The sequence below is a fragment of the Lepisosteus platostomus genome, chromosome 14 (assembly GCF_059453375.1).
Source record: "Lepisosteus platostomus isolate fLepPlt1 chromosome 14, fLepPlt1.hap1, whole genome shotgun sequence".
NCBI classification, from domain to species: Eukaryota; Metazoa; Chordata; class Actinopteri; order Semionotiformes; family Lepisosteidae; genus Lepisosteus; species Lepisosteus platostomus.
In genome coordinates, this window is record NC_142624.1 from 24,051,078 (window position 1) to 24,069,304 (window position 18,227).

At 35.5% G+C, this 18,227-nt stretch overlaps 1 protein-coding gene across 5 annotated transcripts in view; it reads left to right on the plus strand.

Moving 5' to 3' along the window:
• The window catches only part of itprid2 (ITPR interacting domain containing 2), a 53,743-nt gene that overhangs the window by 13,115 nt on the left and 22,401 nt on the right, over positions 1-18,227 (plus strand). The window contains exons 1-8 of one of the 5 annotated variants that reach the window (XM_088605164.1): positions 8,214-8,350; positions 8,485-8,705; positions 9,111-9,156; positions 11,002-11,051; positions 11,892-11,945; positions 14,766-14,808; positions 14,914-15,012; positions 15,210-15,418. In XM_088605164.1, coding sequence (XP_088461290.1) covers positions 8,528-8,705; positions 9,111-9,156; positions 11,002-11,051; positions 11,892-11,945; positions 14,766-14,808; positions 14,914-15,012; positions 15,210-15,418 — 679 coding nt within the window. In that variant the 5' untranslated portion in view covers positions 8,214-8,350; positions 8,485-8,527. Of the gene's footprint in view, positions 1-8,213; positions 8,351-8,484; positions 8,706-8,761; positions 9,036-9,110; positions 9,157-11,001; positions 11,052-11,356; positions 11,578-11,891; positions 11,946-14,765; positions 14,809-14,913; positions 15,013-15,209; positions 15,419-18,227 lie in introns of those variants that run through there. The other 4 variants (XM_088605163.1, XM_088605165.1, XM_088605167.1 and 1 more) reach the window with 4 other exon arrangements.

Genomic DNA, 18,227 nt, shown 5'->3' on the forward strand with positions numbered 1-18,227 from the left:
AACATGCAAATGTACTTGTCTTTCATGTGATCTACTGAGCTGTGAATTCTCACGTCAGACCACTGGAGAAAAGCAAAGGGAAGGCCACCAGATAAAAGGGCTAAATTATGAAAAATAAGCGTGTGAAAACACCTTTGTACTAATTTTAGTGTTTTTCCACTACTTGCCATACAGATAAGAAATAAAGGGACCAAACTGTAATTTACATGAAGGGAAACGCCAGAGCAAACTAAATCTTGTAATCTGTAAAGAAAGACTAAGTTTTCTTTTTGTTTTCTGGTGACTGCTAAAAGGAGCTTTGGCATCAAAGCATAATGGGGAGTAATATGAATAACCAAAATAGTCCAAAATTAAGTAATACACTCAAGGACTTCTCAATGTGAAATAAGTACTGTAAATATGAAATGCCATCCCTTCCTTTTTCCACAAGTTTATGGACTTTAGAGTGCAATTTAGTACAGTATAAAGGATTAGAAGCAAAAAGGCTAAGTATTTAACATATTTTTAACCAGATCAGCGAAATTGGTACATTTAAGAAAATAATTTACAAATGGGAATATGCTATTTATATACTCTAATCAAGAATACGTTCCAGGAGTGTGTCCTCAAGTTGTCTGTTTTGTTCCAGTGCAAAATGCACAGAGATATCTTTAAAAATTGTGATGCAGCAAGAGATTAGGAATCCATTTCTTTTGAGGAATTATTTTGAATTTAATCCTTTGGCAGTATCAGTTACAATGTGAATGCTGCCAAAGATCACCATGTAGCCCCTCTCTTCTTTTTGAATAACTTGAGGGGTATAGATGTAGCTCAAGGCCATGTAAATTAAATGCAAATTAGTGAAGCTAACTGTGTGATTTCCATTCTGCACCTGCTAGCAGTGTGTTGTTATGCCAACAGTTCAATAATATCAAGGTAGCTACTCATATGCAGCTGAAGATCAGAACGATCCCAGTTTAAGCCCACACTTGGTAAGTCCCATGGGTTGAAATCAATGCCAAGTATAGGTGTTCCCACTTTAGAACTGTTGGACAGGTTCCAGGTATAGTTTCAGCAAACAATATTACAATGAAAGCGCTTGCGTCACAGACTTATTGTAACAGTGCACCCAAGTCTGAATTGTATACTGAATTAGCACAGAAGTCACTGGAAGTTCAAATACAACAAAGTACCTGCTTTCTGTTATGACTCTAATCATTCTAAACAACAAAAAAAAACTGATTGCATGTGTAGCACAAAGCTCCAACGAAACCTCTTACAATAAGTTCTTTAAGTTGAGGCTCTGGTCTTACTTTGAAGCTTTTGTGAATTTCTTAAGTGACCTTTGTATTAAAGCATATCATATATTTTCTAATTTAAATTATTGATGCATTTTACTTTAAAGAATCCCTTCTGCTATTGTTACTTATATCTCAGTATTTTATTAAGACGCCCACTTCTCTGAGAAATAGTCTGTTTCAGATCATTAGGTTAATATCCAGGCCTTCCTGCCAGCTTCTTTATAGGCAAATTTTAAAAACATCTGGAAGCCAAAAAGGATGCTGGAGCTAAATTTAGGGGTTAATGTTTCATTGGAGATTCCTTAGCATACTATTCATTGATATTTATTTTTTTAAGTCATGGTGCTATTATTTCCCACACTACTATTGTTTAAATCTAGACCATTTATTTAAGAAATGTAAAATATGTTTAAAATAAACTTTTATATAAAGTGTTGGAAGCTTGTGTTCTCAGGACAAAGATCACAGGAATCATAGTGCTGTAGCCAAAGTTGGATTGGATTAGGAAGGAGTGGAGAAATGAGAAATGAATTACAGGTATATGACTATAAACTGCTTTCTGTAGCTTTGACACCCAGGTTTGTTTTCCTTGGACACTGTTGCTAGTGCGTTTCTCTCTTTGTTTTTTTTTTATGAATCCTTGTGGAAAGAGAGAGTTAGAATTATCTCATACAGAAAAAAGTGTCAGCAATAGTGTTTCAGAACACAACTGTGAGTTTCCTTTGACGTTTACAATTGAGGCACAAGTGTTGGCAAGCCTTTGTGTCACCTGAAGCAATGGATATCTGCCTTATTTTAATCTCTGGAAGGAAGAAGTATTTAATTATCACTGCTGCTTTATATTAATCTTAAAGGATAGAACCTGCTGCAGTTGCTGTACATTAAGCTTATGTTCTTGACAAGGTCTTGGTTGTGTTTTACTGTAAGATTTCATTTTTCATAATTTATTTAATGTATTGGACTTCCATATCACTGTGCCACACACAAAGCACGTTTCCGCCAGGGAGTAAAAAAAAAACCCACGCTATGGTAAGGCTTAAAAACTCGCAATTGTGACTTTTTATCTCACATTTGCGACTTCAAAATAGCCCACATTTTATTGTCTGTCCTTTTGTTATTGTAACGGATTCAGGTTCCGGGCCGCTCCCACCCTAGTTTGTGCCTCACTGCATTGGCTCGAACCCAGGTCTTGCCAGCGGAGCTAAAGAAGACCTTCTTTTTCAAGTAAAAAAGGAATTGTACCAAAATTGTTTTGGATAGATTTGCAAAATGTTATTGTTAAACATTTAAAAGTAAATGTGATAAAATATCAAAATCTTTAAATTTATTTTTATATTTAGATCTGATTTAGGTAAAGAATATGTTCTTATTAATCTGTTAATTATTTTGGCAAAATACTTCATCCACAAAAGTAAATGGTCTAATACTGCTTCCTCTATTAATGCTTTTAAAGTACAATTCATTTTTTACTTAAATTCTATTAGAAATTTAAAGAATCAAAAGGCAAGACATACAATGGAAATATGTAAAAAGTATAAGTTTAAATAGAAACGTTTTAAAAAAGCCCACCATCCACTATTCCATCTGGGTACGATGGAAGCCTCCCTGGCGGAAATGGGATTCCCTAAAAATTAGTGTAATTTGATTTTTTTATCAGGGCACTGTACAGCACAAGTCTTCAGGCCTACAGATCCTATGATCCTGTACGATTCATGAATATAGTGTAACGGAACGGCCGCCATACAGGTTGTACGATCTGGTTGCAGTGTGGTGACGGCACTAACAGGGATGTTGGCCAGAGGGGTCTTCTTTAGCTCAGCTGGCAAGACCTGGGCTCGAGCTAATGCAGTGAGGCACAAACTAGGGTGGGAGTGGCCCTAGAACCCGAAACTGTTACAATGACAAAAGGAAAGACAATAAATTGTGGGCTATTTCGAAGTCGCAAATGCGAGATAAAAAGTCACAATTCTGAGATATGAAGTGTTTTTTTTTTTTTTTAGTCCCTGGCAGAAACGGGCTTCCATACAGTGATGCAGTGATTATCATTGCTGCCTTGCAGCTTTGGGGTCCTGGGATGCTTTATGTATGGAGTAAACATAGACAGAACATGCAAACATGGGTTTCCAGGTGTTTGGGTTCCCCCCATAGTCCACAGATTTACTGGTAGGTTAATTGGCCCTTGTGTGAGTGTGTGTATCTATGTGATAGACTGGCCTCCCATCTGGGGTGTGTCCCTGGTTGGTGCATTTTGAACAGAACAGAACAGAACATTGGGAATGAAAGCAGAAATTTATACAATATGTTTTATTACTAGATTCTTAAACTGAAGAGTGCTGAATGAAATAGCCAGAATGGTGGAGCACTCGGATGATGTACAGTATGTCTGTGCCCTGTATCCCTCTGAATTAATTGCACAGCAGAAGTGACTCAATAAAAGTTTGCCTTCTAATTGAGGACACAAAAGTGTAAATTGCTTACTTGCTTATTTCTTATTTTGAAAACTTTGGTAAGTGGTAACCTAAGCATTTAGACCAGTGTTATATACACTGTAGATTGTTTCTGTTCTACTAAGTGAGAAAGGGAAGAGGAGAGGGTGACAAAGTGTCTTGCTTAAATTATCCAGATGAAAGCAATGCTCTCATCAATTACAATTTTTAGTTTCATGCTGTTCCTCTTCAATGCTGTACCCTTTTAAAGTATAATATGCACCTCTGACATTGGTGTTTATAGTAGCTGCAACAAGTCCAATGTCTAAAATGGAAATGAACATGTGCACTTCTGTATATATTGTCTGTACTTAAATGGGTATGCTGCCAAGTTGAAACAGATTGTTTAGCTTTGTTTCTTAGTTCACATGGGCTTAGCATTAGTTCAGTCTAATTCCTTAAAAACAGACATAATGCCAAGATCTGTACTTTTGTTAATCTGGTGTGAACGTTTCTGAAAATTGAATTTCCAATTTCAACTAATCATTGGTCAGAATATCTCTAAGTAGATACTGTACGTGCTGTGTGTTTACCTGACAATTAAACATTGTAGATGACGATGCCCTCTTCCAATTTGTCTGAAATTGTAAATTGCAGGACAAAAGCCTGAGATTCCATCCAGTGTTTAGATTGTGTTGATATAATACTGTTATTGTGATAATCTTTTGGAATAATGGGGAACTAATAATTCTGATGCGTCTTTAAAATAACTGGTTTCATTGAAGAAGCCTGCGACTGAAACTTCCCCGTAACAAAATAACTTTTGCGACCAAATCTCTTGCAAACATTTTCTATTCCTGTTAATAACAGTCGTACTAGTACATATTAGTGCTCGAGTGAACCTGTTTTATGATGTTTGGGTGTGTGCTCAAGACGTTTATGTTCATTCAGATATTTTCTGGTTTGCAGAATGCAATAAGAACAGCCATGGCTGTTCCTTCTCAAACTGTCAGCTGTGTGATGGGTTTAGGGGTATTTGTTGTAATATCGAAAGTCTCACATACTGTACTGTGGTCTGCTCTTTCTGCCTCATGGGCACCAATGCAAAGTACTTCAGGAGGTATATGAAGTATGTCTGTGCAACCAGCACTTTGCATTTCTGTATCGGGAAAACAAAAAATTGCAGAAATTACACTTGACAGTCTGTAAAATTGTGATTTTTTTCATGATTATTATGGAAATAAAGGATTCAAATAACTCATTATTCCAAGATGTGAAAGGTTTTGACACCTTTACTGTATGTCGCAAAATAGTTGTCAGAATTACATTTTGGTGCTCTCGTAAGCAGGTTACAGTTTCTGCCGGATGATGATGTGATTTAACACAGATGAACGCAACATCGACCACTGCCAGAATTGTGCTTTTTTGCTTTCAATAAAGATTCTGTCTGGAGCAGACATGGAAAAGCAGTACTTGCTCTTCAGGCTGTGGCAGTTTAAGAAAGGTATTGGTCTCTTAAAACCCCAGGTGCCTCAGTGTCTGAAACTAGGTTGCAAAATGTGTGCAGAATTGTTTCAGGAAGTAGCTACTGTTATTATTTATCCATGTTCATTCTTCCTTCAGGTCAAACATTGTATCATATGAATTCTGTAGTGGAACAATTATTTACTTTTGACGATTAATATCATGCCACATCATTGCTAAAGAGTAATACTTGTTGAAAATGAGTTTTGTGTTCTTAAACATTTTCAAATATAATACTTCTCTTACCCTGTTACTCCTTGGAAATCATTAAATATGCATAGAAAAATTCATATTTGAATAATACATCTATAATGCATTATTCTTTATTTGGAGGAAGATCCGTATTTGCACAATATTTAGGAAAAGTATGGGATAATGTACAGTCTTCTTAGGAAAGCTAATAATAAACGGATGTCAGAAAATGCTTTCTCATTTCCAAGAAGATAATCCAGCAATTCATACAAGAATGAATATTAAAATAACTTACTTTGGAAAACTGTATGCTGTTACGAAATCCCAGCTAGCTTAGTTGGGAGTTAATTGGCCAACAATGTTTGTGTAAGACTGCCTTGCATTACGGATGACATAGTGCCAAACAGTTGCTGATCTAGTATGGACATAAATTGCATTGCTGTAACATAAATTGCAAGTCTAGCATAGATGAATTAATTGCTTTTATAGATTTTATTTCACAAAAATTATATCAACTAAGTTTGAAGCTAATGGTGTTTACATAGGAACAATTTGTGGTACAGGAGACACATTGATAATGGAAAAAACAGTTGTCGGGTGTCAATTCTGGTGTTCTCCGGAATCCTGTTCTGTCATATTGTAATCCCATTGTCTATTCAATATCTGCCAGGTTTGGAGTCGAAGCACTTTTTGAGGTTGAAAATGTTATTGTACAGAGCACACAATGTGAAGTGGATTATTACCTGTCATGGGTGTAAAAAAAGCTTGTTGCAGCATACAATATATGGTGCAACTCTGATGCAGGTTTTAGTGTGATTAACACTGTCAAATTTAAGCCAATCAGTGCACTACTTCCCTTAGACAATGGAAGCTGACATTTTCAAAGAATTGACAAATGTCTTGTTAACTTTTGAGATTTATGCAGGAACCCTGTTTTGAGGGACTGACTACCATTGTGTTACCCCAGGAACTCAGGTTTACTCACAAATGTGATGGCTACTCTGTCTAATTATGATAAAAAAATAGAACACAAGCTGTTTCAAAACTGGGAGGGGAGAGGGGCAATTCTTACAGTTATTATTATTATTGGCCCGAATACTTATAAGCCTGAAAAATATATGCTTACAATCTTCCATTGACTTCCCTTAATTGGAAATCTAAAAAATGCCTTATAATTGATATGGGCCTCCTCTACATGGAAGCGTAAATAGAAATATTTTTTTTCTGTGTTCTGTATGTTGTAGAACTTTTAGTTTTGTAACAATATGATGGACTTATTGTAGACTCAAAACCCTCTTCTTCAGAAAAGCCTTTAGTTAACTGGTTCCATTCTTCACCCCTCTGCTTTTCCTAGTTCCACCATCCACGGTCTCCTCTATATATTGTAATTGTGTTTTATCTTGTGTATTCTTCTTATTTATTGTTGTTGTAATCCTGTAAAGCGCTTTGAGAAGCCACCTTTAAAGGTGCTATATAAAATAAAGTTTATTATTATTATGACTTGTGGTATAGAACCTACTGCTTTAATGTCATAGTGGTAGTTATTTGTATACTATGATATATTGTGATAGATGCAAAGCTTTAAATGTATGTATGCTTTGTATTTTTTTTCCTCTTGAAGGGATTACTATTTCACTTAACATTTATGCAGGATTAATAGTCTCAGCAAATGAAAGTGAATCCTAAGAAATGTACATGTAAGCACAAAGTACTGTATAGTGCAGATAGGATTTCTGTAGGAAAAAACAGATGCGTTACCATGGGGATTTCCAAAGCTCTGTTCTCTGTTAATTTGAACATCTGATGGGAGGATTTGTAATTGAATGATGGCATTATTGTAACTTTTTAATGATCTCATCACTACACCTCAATAATTTTATACCTACTGTAAATGTATATATTTTTTGTGACAAAACTGCGTTCTAATGTTAAATCGCTAAGTGAGCTTAGGCAATGTCCAACAATGTGTGCTAATGGAATCTGCTGCAACAGACAATGAAATAGTCTGTGTATGTATTGTACCAGGACTTTCATAAATGTTCTCTGAATTTTTCCATCTGTATTGAGAATACCTGTCAAAATGAGAAGTGTGGATGAAGTGCAGTGCTCTTCAGATATTCTCATTGCTAGTCTCAACAAGACTTTCAGCTATGCAAGACTGTTCATTGAGCTTAATTAAGCTTGTGAATACAACATCCAGTAGAAGCAGTATCAAAGAATGTGTGAAAATTCACTTATGGCTGTATCCTTGTAGATTTAAACACGCTCAAAGATGCATGAGCTTAAGTTTAAGTAAATATCCCTAAATTCCATTATCATGCCAAATGACCATTTAGACAATTATACAACCACAAGGATTCCAACCCCATATTTAGATTGTCTGGCTTTGCACCTCTTGAAACACTGGATACAACAATTTTGACTTATTGTTCTTGAAGAACAATCAGTCTTGACTATAGTTCTGATCAGTTGTAACCTGCAATAAACACAACACATTGGGAACCTAAAAGCATAGAGACCTTGCAATAAAGGTGTTTAAGCCAGCAGAACTCTTTTTTTTTTTGTAGAAAAGGATATTCATATCCATGTCTTTTTCAACATGTATCTGTTTTGAATAGGGATGTCTATAAATAGCTCCACAAAATAGAGATTCCACACTTGAAAGATAAATCCGTCCCATTTCCAAATGTCTTGCTATTCCTTAAAAATGAAAAAAGAGTAGATCCAAAACAGGAAATGACTTTGCACCAGCTTGTAATCTTTTAACTAAACAGACATTTCCTGTTCTACTTGTTTTTTTTCTGTCATATCATGCCTCCTTGCTGATCTCCTTCTGTGAGATTTACAATGTGGGTTCTGTATCATGCATCTGTCTGTGTTGCTGTGCAAGAGCTCCATATCTGGCATATGCCAGATGAAGCTTTTGAGGTACCCTTCATATTATCTTGTATTTGCGGGGGTTTTTTTTTTCAGGAATGTGCACTTAAAAAAAAAAAAGTTTTCTGTTTTTTTCTGTTTTCTGTGTGGTGTATCAGCCTTGTTCCCTCCCCATTGCCTAACAGGTGAACATTGGTCAGCGGTAAAGTTTAGATAACGGCAGTCACGATGGAAGACTCTGTAGCAGACGACAGTTTACATCCCTGGAAAGTTGCCACAATGAAGAGGAAGGCCTGGGCAATGAGCCGAGCCTCCTGGCAGGACTCGGAGTCAGTAGATGTTTCTGCAGAGGTAGAGCAGTCCCCGGAGCCCATGGAAGAAAAACTTCCTCTTGCAGAAGAGCCAGGTACACACAAGTTTGTCGATGTTTTTTTTTGTTATTGGCTGTCTTGTTTTGCAGAGGGGTGTTTTGTTTCACAAGCAGTTGCAGTGATGTAAATCTTAGGTAATACCACTGCTATGCAGGATATTAAAGCAACTTAGATAGATGTTTTAAATTGCATGTTATTTTCAAATGAGGAAATGCCATAAATACTAGTTTGTGACTGTGACTACTTTGTCTGGAGAAAAGCTGCAAGACTGACCTAGCTCTGTGCGTGCAGCTTATCCGAGATGTGCTTAAGCTGAGTCATTTAAATGTAACTTGTTGTGACACATCATTGATGTTCTCATACCAGTGAGTTATCTTCTTATTTGTTTTGTTTGTTCTTCAAACAACTGTCATTTTTTTCTGAAATATTGTCTTCTTCAGGGAGAATACCTAATGAGAAAATTGCCATTTGGCTGAAGGACTGCAGGTAAAACTGGAGATGCATTGTATCATTTGCAGCTGTGCATTCTAGTGTATCTTGTTTCAACATTCTGCAGAAGAAGTGATGTGCAATTGAAATACTGCCATCGTTATGGTTTTTAAAATAATGCAGTATTATATATCAACAGTAATATCCCTAAATTGGTTTTAATGTCTTTTATTACATTATCTGTTATATTCACATTTAAAATGATTCATTTTTTTCCACTTTAATACTGTATGAAAGCTTTAATATCAATTAATGGTGATTTTTAGAATTCAGTCATTTTAATTTTGGTCCAGGCACTTAATTATTTGCTCCTTTTGCTTCTTGAGTGTTATTTTTCAGTGCTTTATGGATTGTGAATTATATTGTGAATTTATATCACAGTTATATTGTGATTGTGAATTTTTGTATCTTTACTTGGATATTTTGCAGAGCTGCTTAAATGTTAATTATTGGATTTTAGTATTGCTGTAGCATAGCGACTAGCCACCAACATGACCAGCATACTGTTTCTAATGTAAAGAGAGAATTTGTTTTTTTAAGTTAAATCAGGAAGTTTGTTTTCCATAATCCATTAGACAATGTGTAATTTCTATCAAAGTACCATTACATGGTAAAAGAATAAAAAAGTAAATGGTGGTGCTTAGTTTTATTTTATTTGAAACAATCTCAACCTGAAAAGCAATAATGTACAACGACTTCCAATGTATTTTATTTAACAAATCTTTTGTTATCGTCTCCTTCCTTCTTTCTTTTCTTCTTTCACTCTTGATCTTCCCTGAAAGTAGACGGGGAAGTTTTTCTTTGGAACCTTTCAACAGTTGAGAAATAATGTTTATATAATATAGCCTTTACTGTTTTTGGGTGGCTTCCGAAATGATGAAACTACTGAAAATTCTTTACCAGCATTTTGGTTGGTATTTAACGGACATACTGGACCAAAAATAAGATGCATATTTAAACATATGAAGTTCTCTTTCATTCTTCTGTGCTGTCGGGTTTAACTTGTTAGCCTTCACCTTTTTGAGAATATAAAACTGTTTGATCAAGAAACCTAATCATTGTGAATCCAATCTTGGAGCAGCAAAGCTGTGTAAAGCAGTCATACTAGGAATACAATCAGCAATGGACGTATTTCAGTGTTAACCCCTCATCAGAAGGTGATAATATAAGCCGATAAAATATTAGTTTCTTCACTGTGTTGTCTTGTCAAGAATTCCATGTTTTATCAGGTTGACTTCATATCAACAAGTACATTGCATTTGTAACATTTTGTTAAAAAAATCTTCATTTTGTATCTTGTGCTAACAAATTATGTGCAGTAAAACTGATTGCTAGCCTCTAATGGAGGAATCTGGGGATTAAAAAATTGCAACTTCAAATTCTTGGGGTGTTAAAGTCTGTGTTTATGTACCAATCTCTTCCTTTAACCCATTTAAAAAAAGCATGAAAAGTCTTACAGAGGCTGCTAAAATTAACTGGAATTAAATGAAGACATAAAGATGTAGCCGAAAGGGAGTGTTTTTTTTTGGGGGGTTGAATATGTGGGCATGGTCAGTCACCTGATTGGAAACTATTCTTGAATTCCAACAGGTGCATGTAGGCTATCAATTCACATGGGTTGGACAGGTCAAATTAAAAGACCGCTGTTTTTTATTGCACTTTTTTTTCTGTCACACGTTTTTGTCACTAGTTGGACTTTTAGTTTTCTAAACTAAAGTTTGTTGATAGTTTAAAAATATGTTTGTTGATAAGGCTACATTGAACATTAGGTATGGTATAAACCCACAAAAAAAATAGATTTAAAGGATGAAGAGGTCTGAAGTTTTCCTTTTATGACTGCAGGACACCCCTGGGGGCCTCTCTAGATGAACAGAACAATGTGCCATTGAAGGGTGAGTTGCAGAGTGCAATAAATTCTGCTAGAATGAGCATTATGTCCCATAAAAATGGTTGTTGGTACAAACTACAATTCCAAGTGGCCTTACCCAATAATGCAGTGTTTTTTGGTGTTAACTTCTGCAGTGCCTTCAAACCTGCACTGGGCTTTTTGGTCCAACAAGAAACAAGCATATAAGTATGTCTGTAGGTGTGCCAGGTAGGATTAAGGTCAACTGTTCCCACAACACACATTTGATGAATGCTACTTTACCACACCTTAAAGTCAGCTGAACTTTGGATTCCTGACTTATGTACAGCGCAGTGAACTTAGAATGTGGTTGAAGTCGACCAGAGACAGGGCTTGTGCAAATGATCAGCTTAGTAATGTTTTATTTATTCATTTCTAGTTTAACAAATGAGTCAGATACTATGAAGGCATTTTGATCTGTCATACAAAACCATGACCTAGTGCAAGGGGAACGGATTTTGTTTGTTTAATCTGAAGCTACATGGGTTGTCATCAGGCCAGTGATTACACAGGTAAGATTTGCAGTGTGAGCCTTTGTGAACTTTATAGTAAAAAGAATAGTTAGCAAATGAACTTGACCTTTGACAGTGAAGCTTAAAGTTTTGCTTAGTAGAATGCAGGCTTAAGCGAGCACTGGTAAGGATTACTTTTTATGAATTGTTCATAATTGGTTTGGTGAGCTCTTTGAATTGAAACACACAAAATAAATTCAACTAATTTGAAGAAAACCTCCAGTTAAAATATTTAAGTTTTTGACATATGGGGGGATGGGGGGGTTCGTTTTGTGTTTTTAGATAAAGTTTCTGTTTGTTGCATTTTTTTACAGGAGTAATAAAAAATGGATGTAGCTTTGAAGATGACCTTTCACTGGGAGCAGAAGGTGAGTGGTGTGTTTTAACTATAAAAGTGGGTTGATTATTGAAAATAAGAATATTTTGACAGATCCCTTACTATATCAGAGAACAATCTTTTGGATAATTTAACTATTTTATACTTGTCTTCTGAGAGCTACAAACATATCCAGTAATTTTATGTTTCTGCAAAGATTATTTTCATTATTAGCGGTGTTCTATATTTGGGAACAGCCTCTGTTGCAACAAGTTAGTCCAAGATTCAAAGGAAAAAATGTAAGATTAGATACTATATCTCTCCTTTCACCTTCATATTCGTGTTCTGATGTCCTATAAGGGTAAAAGGTACTGTAGTAAATAATTAAAAACTGTATGTGCTTCAAAATGGCTGCACTGTTTCCATGTATCAGGTGATAGAACTTCAGAAGTGGATAAACTCATTCCCTTTTATGTATCTATAAAGACATTTATGATCTTTGTTTGCATATGCAAAGGAAATCCCCATTTGGATTTTATTTGGAACATGTTTGTGAAGACAATAGTGCTATACTTATGGTTAAAATAACTGCTTTGGATCTTTCAGGTGGTTAAAATGTACAAGGGGGGGAATTCTCAAACTAAGATCCAAAATGGTTCTTTTTTCCAGAATCGAGAACTATAACATTTATTATTTTTTTGCTTGTATATCATATTTGACATTGTTTAGAAGCCGATACTCAATATACATTCAATGTTTTTTTCTTACTGAGTGTTTTTATAATAATATAAAATGACTTCTCTGTTGAAATTTAGGTTAAACATGCAATGAATGCAAATACTGTACGTTTTATCTTTTAATCTTTTTTACAGTTTTGTGTATTTGATTATTTTAAACAGATGCAACCACTGTCTCTACCAGCAATAATTTTGCTTTGTGCTAGTCCTTGCCTTAGTCAGTATGTTACTGTCTTGGATTGTTTGTTGTAACAGTCTTTATGAACAGAATACTAATCCCTGGTTGTCTGATACCTATTCATTACTCGGCCTCCTGCTGAATGTTTCCAAGCTGACCTGTTTTATGCAAACAGAAGCATGTTGAGACTAGTACGGCCCTCCTTTTGTGTTGATGTCAGCACAGTAACTGATTATTTGAATATTCTACAGAAATGTATTAACATGCTTATACAAGTTCATGGCTATCTTTTTAAAAAAGTTATAAACATTGATGTCAGGATGTCAGGATAGCACAGTGGCGCAGTAGTATACATTGCTGCCTCACAACGCAGGGGTCTTAGGTTCAATCCCTGACCTGGGGTGTTACCTACATGAAGTTAGTATGTTGCCCCAGTATTTGCATGGGTTTCCTCTGGGTGCTCTGGTTTCCTCCCACAGTCTAAAAACATACTCCTAGGTTAATTGGTTTCTGGGAAAAGTGGCCCTAGGTGTCAATGTGTTTCTGTCTGGTGTCCAGTTTGCTGGCTGCTCTGCAGCCCTGAAATGGATCAAGTGGTTAGAAAATGTATGGATTGAAATAAGTTTTTCATAAAACCTACAGTTGCTGCTGCATTATTGTAATGTTGGGTTTTTTTTGCATATCAGACACATATCACACATATAAATAGGTTCCACTCTGTAGTTTTTAATGCTTACAGAGACCACTCAGAGATATACAGTATGACAAGACGTTTGAGGGTGATTGTTTAGTGGTCTTTGCTGCACAATGTAATTCTAAATTTTGCCTTCCATGTATTGTGTTTAGGTTATGAAGGTCCCCATGTTTTTTACCATTTTATTTTCTCAATTATCCCTCTGAAAAGGGATTATTCTTTCAACAGAAAGAGTAACTGTTAATCATATACAGTATAGGAAATTAAATACAAGCAATATAAAAGGAATAAAGTACAAAAATATGTATCTTTTAGATGAGCCCTTTTGGTGAGTGCCTGCATTGTTTCTTTTTTTTTAAATTTACAGTTTTATAGGGTAAGTTTTAGTGAATACCAAAGATCTGCTCAATGTTTTGAAGATGACAGTTCACATTCTTTGATGAGAACAATTTTGAAATCTTAGCAGAATTAAAAGCACTAGTATAGCACTGTGGATATTTTAATTTAGTAGTTGTCTGGCAGATTTGTGACTTAGTATTTAATATGTTTAAAATCTGTTCCTGAATAAAGTTTTATAAAACGAAATATTTTAAACCAGATGTTGTAATCATGTTTGCCTTATGTTGAATAGCTCTAATGGTGGTGATGATCGTATATTTACATTATAACGTTATCATTTCTAAAAATATTTTAGTTTCCATGTTTTCAGGTATATTTTCTGCAATCACTTAAATGTGTAACATTAAAACTTGTAACCAGGATGAAGGTTTATAATTGTCATTTTTTTAAAACTTGCATTTCTATTTATCAAGATTAATGCTGTTATCCTTTTCCGCTAGTCACTGGTCTTGAGTCAGCAGTCCATAAACATTAATGCTGCCAGAGTCTATTGTGTAGTAAAACAAGATGTATTTCCGGTGAATTAAGTTGGTTTTGTCTTTTAAAAATGCAAGAACACCTTTCATGTATATCTGCTTTTTGGTACTTAAGACTATATATACAGTAAATAGATGATGCAAAATCAGTGATATTCACATGTAACATTAAGCAAGCGCAAGTGTGTCAAACAGTTGCATACATTTAAGATTCTGCTAATAACTGTATTAAGGTAGGGATTAGATGACTATGAACAGTTACAGTTAGGCTTGCTGAGGTAACATGACATTATTTAGCTAACTCTTGTCATCAGAAATGTCAGGTACACATAAGATTTCATGCAAGTTCTTTCTGTCTAAGTTTCCTGTTATTTGTTTTTCTCAACAGCCAATCATCTTCATCCCAGCAGTAGTAAAGGAGAGACACCATGGTAAGGAATATGCTTTTCTTAATTGCAGTCCACCGCAGTTCTCACTCACATATACATATCTTCATACTGTGATGTTGTTGTTAATATTTTGACTTTCTACTGTAGCTTTGGAATGCTGGCCAAAGACAAAAGGACTCAATTTCAGCAGAAAGGCAGAAGTATGAACTCCACTGGCTCTGGGAAAAGTAGTACCACATATTCCAGGTAAGACGTTTGGTAGAGACTTGGAGATGCAATGAAGGCATTTTTTCCCCAATATTAGTGATGTCCCAAAAACAAAATGTATTAAAACAAGGAAATGTATTACTGATGGGGGTAAAAAAGATAAAAAAGTATGTCTGTAGATTTCTGGACACATGATGAGCTCACTGTTGTTTCTAAATGCTCCCCCCCCCCCCCAGTGTTTCAGAATTATTGGACCTTTATGAAGAGGATCCAGAGGAAATCCTTTATAACCTGGGGTTTGGGACTGATGAGCCAGACATCGCTTCAAAAATCCCATCCAGGTTCTTTAACTCCACCTCTTCTGCGAAAGGCATAGACATCAAAGTGTATTTGGGAGCTCAACTTCAACGGATGGAGTTGGAGAATCCAAACTATGCCTTGACAAGTAAGTTTTCTTGTATTTCTTAGCCTGAGAAATCATATTTAATAGGACATCTCCACTAATGTGTTATGCAGAAACAAGAATGCAACAGCAGAAACAATCCAAACAAGCAAATGGTTGGCTATGTGATAGTTTTTGTATGTTGTGAGTATAGATGTTATTGTGGAAGCATTAGGATTATGCCAATTCACAATCACAGCTAGCTGCTTTAGCTTTTAGCTACTTCTCTATGCTGTGCTTTGGATGACTTGAAACCCTAATCGTTGAAGTTTTGTGTTTTTGTTTTGCTTCCGACCTGCAAATTAAGTTTCTCATTCCCAAGCACAGGGAGTTCTGTGTCCTCTGAAAATTAACAAGAATACTACTTCTCGGAATAAATACATTCACACAAGGATGTCTTTGTTTTCCTTGTGGTGCTGTTGTGAACTTATTTTTGCAATCTACTCACATCGGACCCATTTGCTTGCCAGTTCAACAGACGTGTTTCTTTTATTTCTTGTCTATTTGCATAACAGTTGCGTTTTTGTTAGTGCAAAATAGATGTGAAAAGTGCTAGCAACATTTTTTACGGTAAAGAGAGAGAATGAAATGCAGCTTTATGAGTAAAGTTTTTTTTTTAGTTGTGCAGTTTAGCCATCCATAAGTGATTTCTTTCTATGCAGTGTTGTAAACAGTCATTATTTGCTCTCTCTCCCAATATCAATTCACAGTGGTCCACTCTAACCACAGTTTCAGTTTCAACCTGTTGTGACTAAAATCTGTAACTATTCTTGGTAGTTTAGAAGTTCTATTCAAATATCGGTCTTAAGATGCTGATGATTAAAGCACTAAAATCAATCTGCTTTTACTTTTTAGCCTGTATCTGGTAGAGAACTTAAATGGTTAATAGTATATGAGGTAATACAACCATTCAAACTAGAATGGGGGGGACAATATGGGATTTTAACAATTTTGAATTATGCATCTTGACAATAAATAGGATATGTGAAACGATCACTGGGTGAAGCAAGGAAAAGTTCCCTGTTTTAGCCATTGTACTTGAGGTCGTTCATGTTAGCAGTGTTCACATAGTTGCAGGATTTTAAAGTTGCTCATATCTGAATGGATTGTTCTACTAGCTCATACGGAAAAAAAAATCAGTGGAAGTTTTTATTTGGTTTTATTTTTGCTTATTCTTCCAATATGTGCTTTTTGTCTTTCTTGCAGAGGAGTTGTCTGGTAGGCTAAACTTTTTTTGGGAGGGACTGGCTTTTTCATGGTTACTGTGATAATAAAATTGTCACAGTTTCAACAAAGGGAGGGGAAGAGAGAAAGAGGAGATCCCTTCTGGGGTCACATCTCCACCCTTGTGGTGTTCCTCTGTTAAATATTAAGGACTTCTCATTTGTCATTGTCTAGATATTCTTTTAGTAGCTGCTATTTCTTCATTAATTCAAGACCATAGTCCCTCCATGACGCATGGTTTTTGATACGTATGTGACTGATCTGTATATGTTGTTCTGAATTGTAGGTGGGTTAAATAATCCCAGGATATCCCCTGATAATAGTCACATTCAATGTGAACTTATCTGATGTTTTGGCTGTGGTTATGTTAGTTATGTCCTCCTTGCTTATTAAGAAACACGTGTCCATTAAGGCATGCTCTATTTGTAGGGATCTTAATACTTCTGCTTTATTCTTATTATTGTATGTTTTTTTTAATTAAAAAATGAAGATCCCACTCTTTGTGTAAGCTATTTTCCTTACCAGTTTACTCAGGTATCAACCAATATGCTAAGGTGCTTTCACATTGACTTGTAATTTATATAAACAAATCAATACACCACAATCAGATGAGTTTATTTAAGAGCTCCAGTAACATTTGCCATCTTTTCCACATCATACATGCAAATGCAGACACTGACACTGTACTGCTTTGTCATTAGATGCCGAGATAGCTTTTGATCTGTTTGAGTAGGAATATCTTGGATTTTTTTCTGTATTATAGTGTTTTGGGACCAGGATGGAACAATATGCCAACACTTGCCTGACAATAAAATGACTGAAGTGTTTTTTTCCCCAGTTTCCCATTATTTAGGGAAATTAATCCTTCATCCCTGTGTCATCTGTTGGTTTTGATTGTTTCAGTGCTCTAACAATTATTCAAAGTCTGTGTTGATACCATTAAACTTTTCTGCATAGAGATCCAGCTGTGCCACTACTAAAGCACTTTGGATATATTGGAGTTCAGATTTATTCCTCTTTTTACGTTTTATCACAGTAAATAACTTTAACAACACAATTATATAGGTAGTTCTCTTCAGGCTTGCATCCCCTTAATGAAAATGAATGTGCTTACTCACCCATTTTTTAGTTTCATGACTCTTCTCTCTCCCCCTTTAGACAGTTAGGATAGATTACTTCCTAGAATTTCCAAATTCATAAGAAAAGAATAGTGACTATCTTAAATATATTAATAAATTAAATGATCCATTCTGCTGTATGTAAGGTTGGAGAGAAGTCTGGATTTTCCTTTCAATTATATTTCTCAGCCCTTGTTCTCTGTTGATTGTTTGGTTCTTCCTTGGATTCAATTCATAAGGTACTATCTGTGTGGAGTTTCTGTGTTCTCCCCATAGTTTTTGTGAGTTTTCAGTGGATTTTGTGGTTTCCTCCACCACTCCAGAGACATACTGTATTGGTAGGTTAATTGGTGTTTGGGGAAAAATTTGGCCCTGACGTGTGTGTGTGTGTGTCTATATATACCCTGCACTGGACTGTCATCCATTGCTTGCTAGGTTAAGCTCTGGCATCCCCTGTGACCGTATACTGG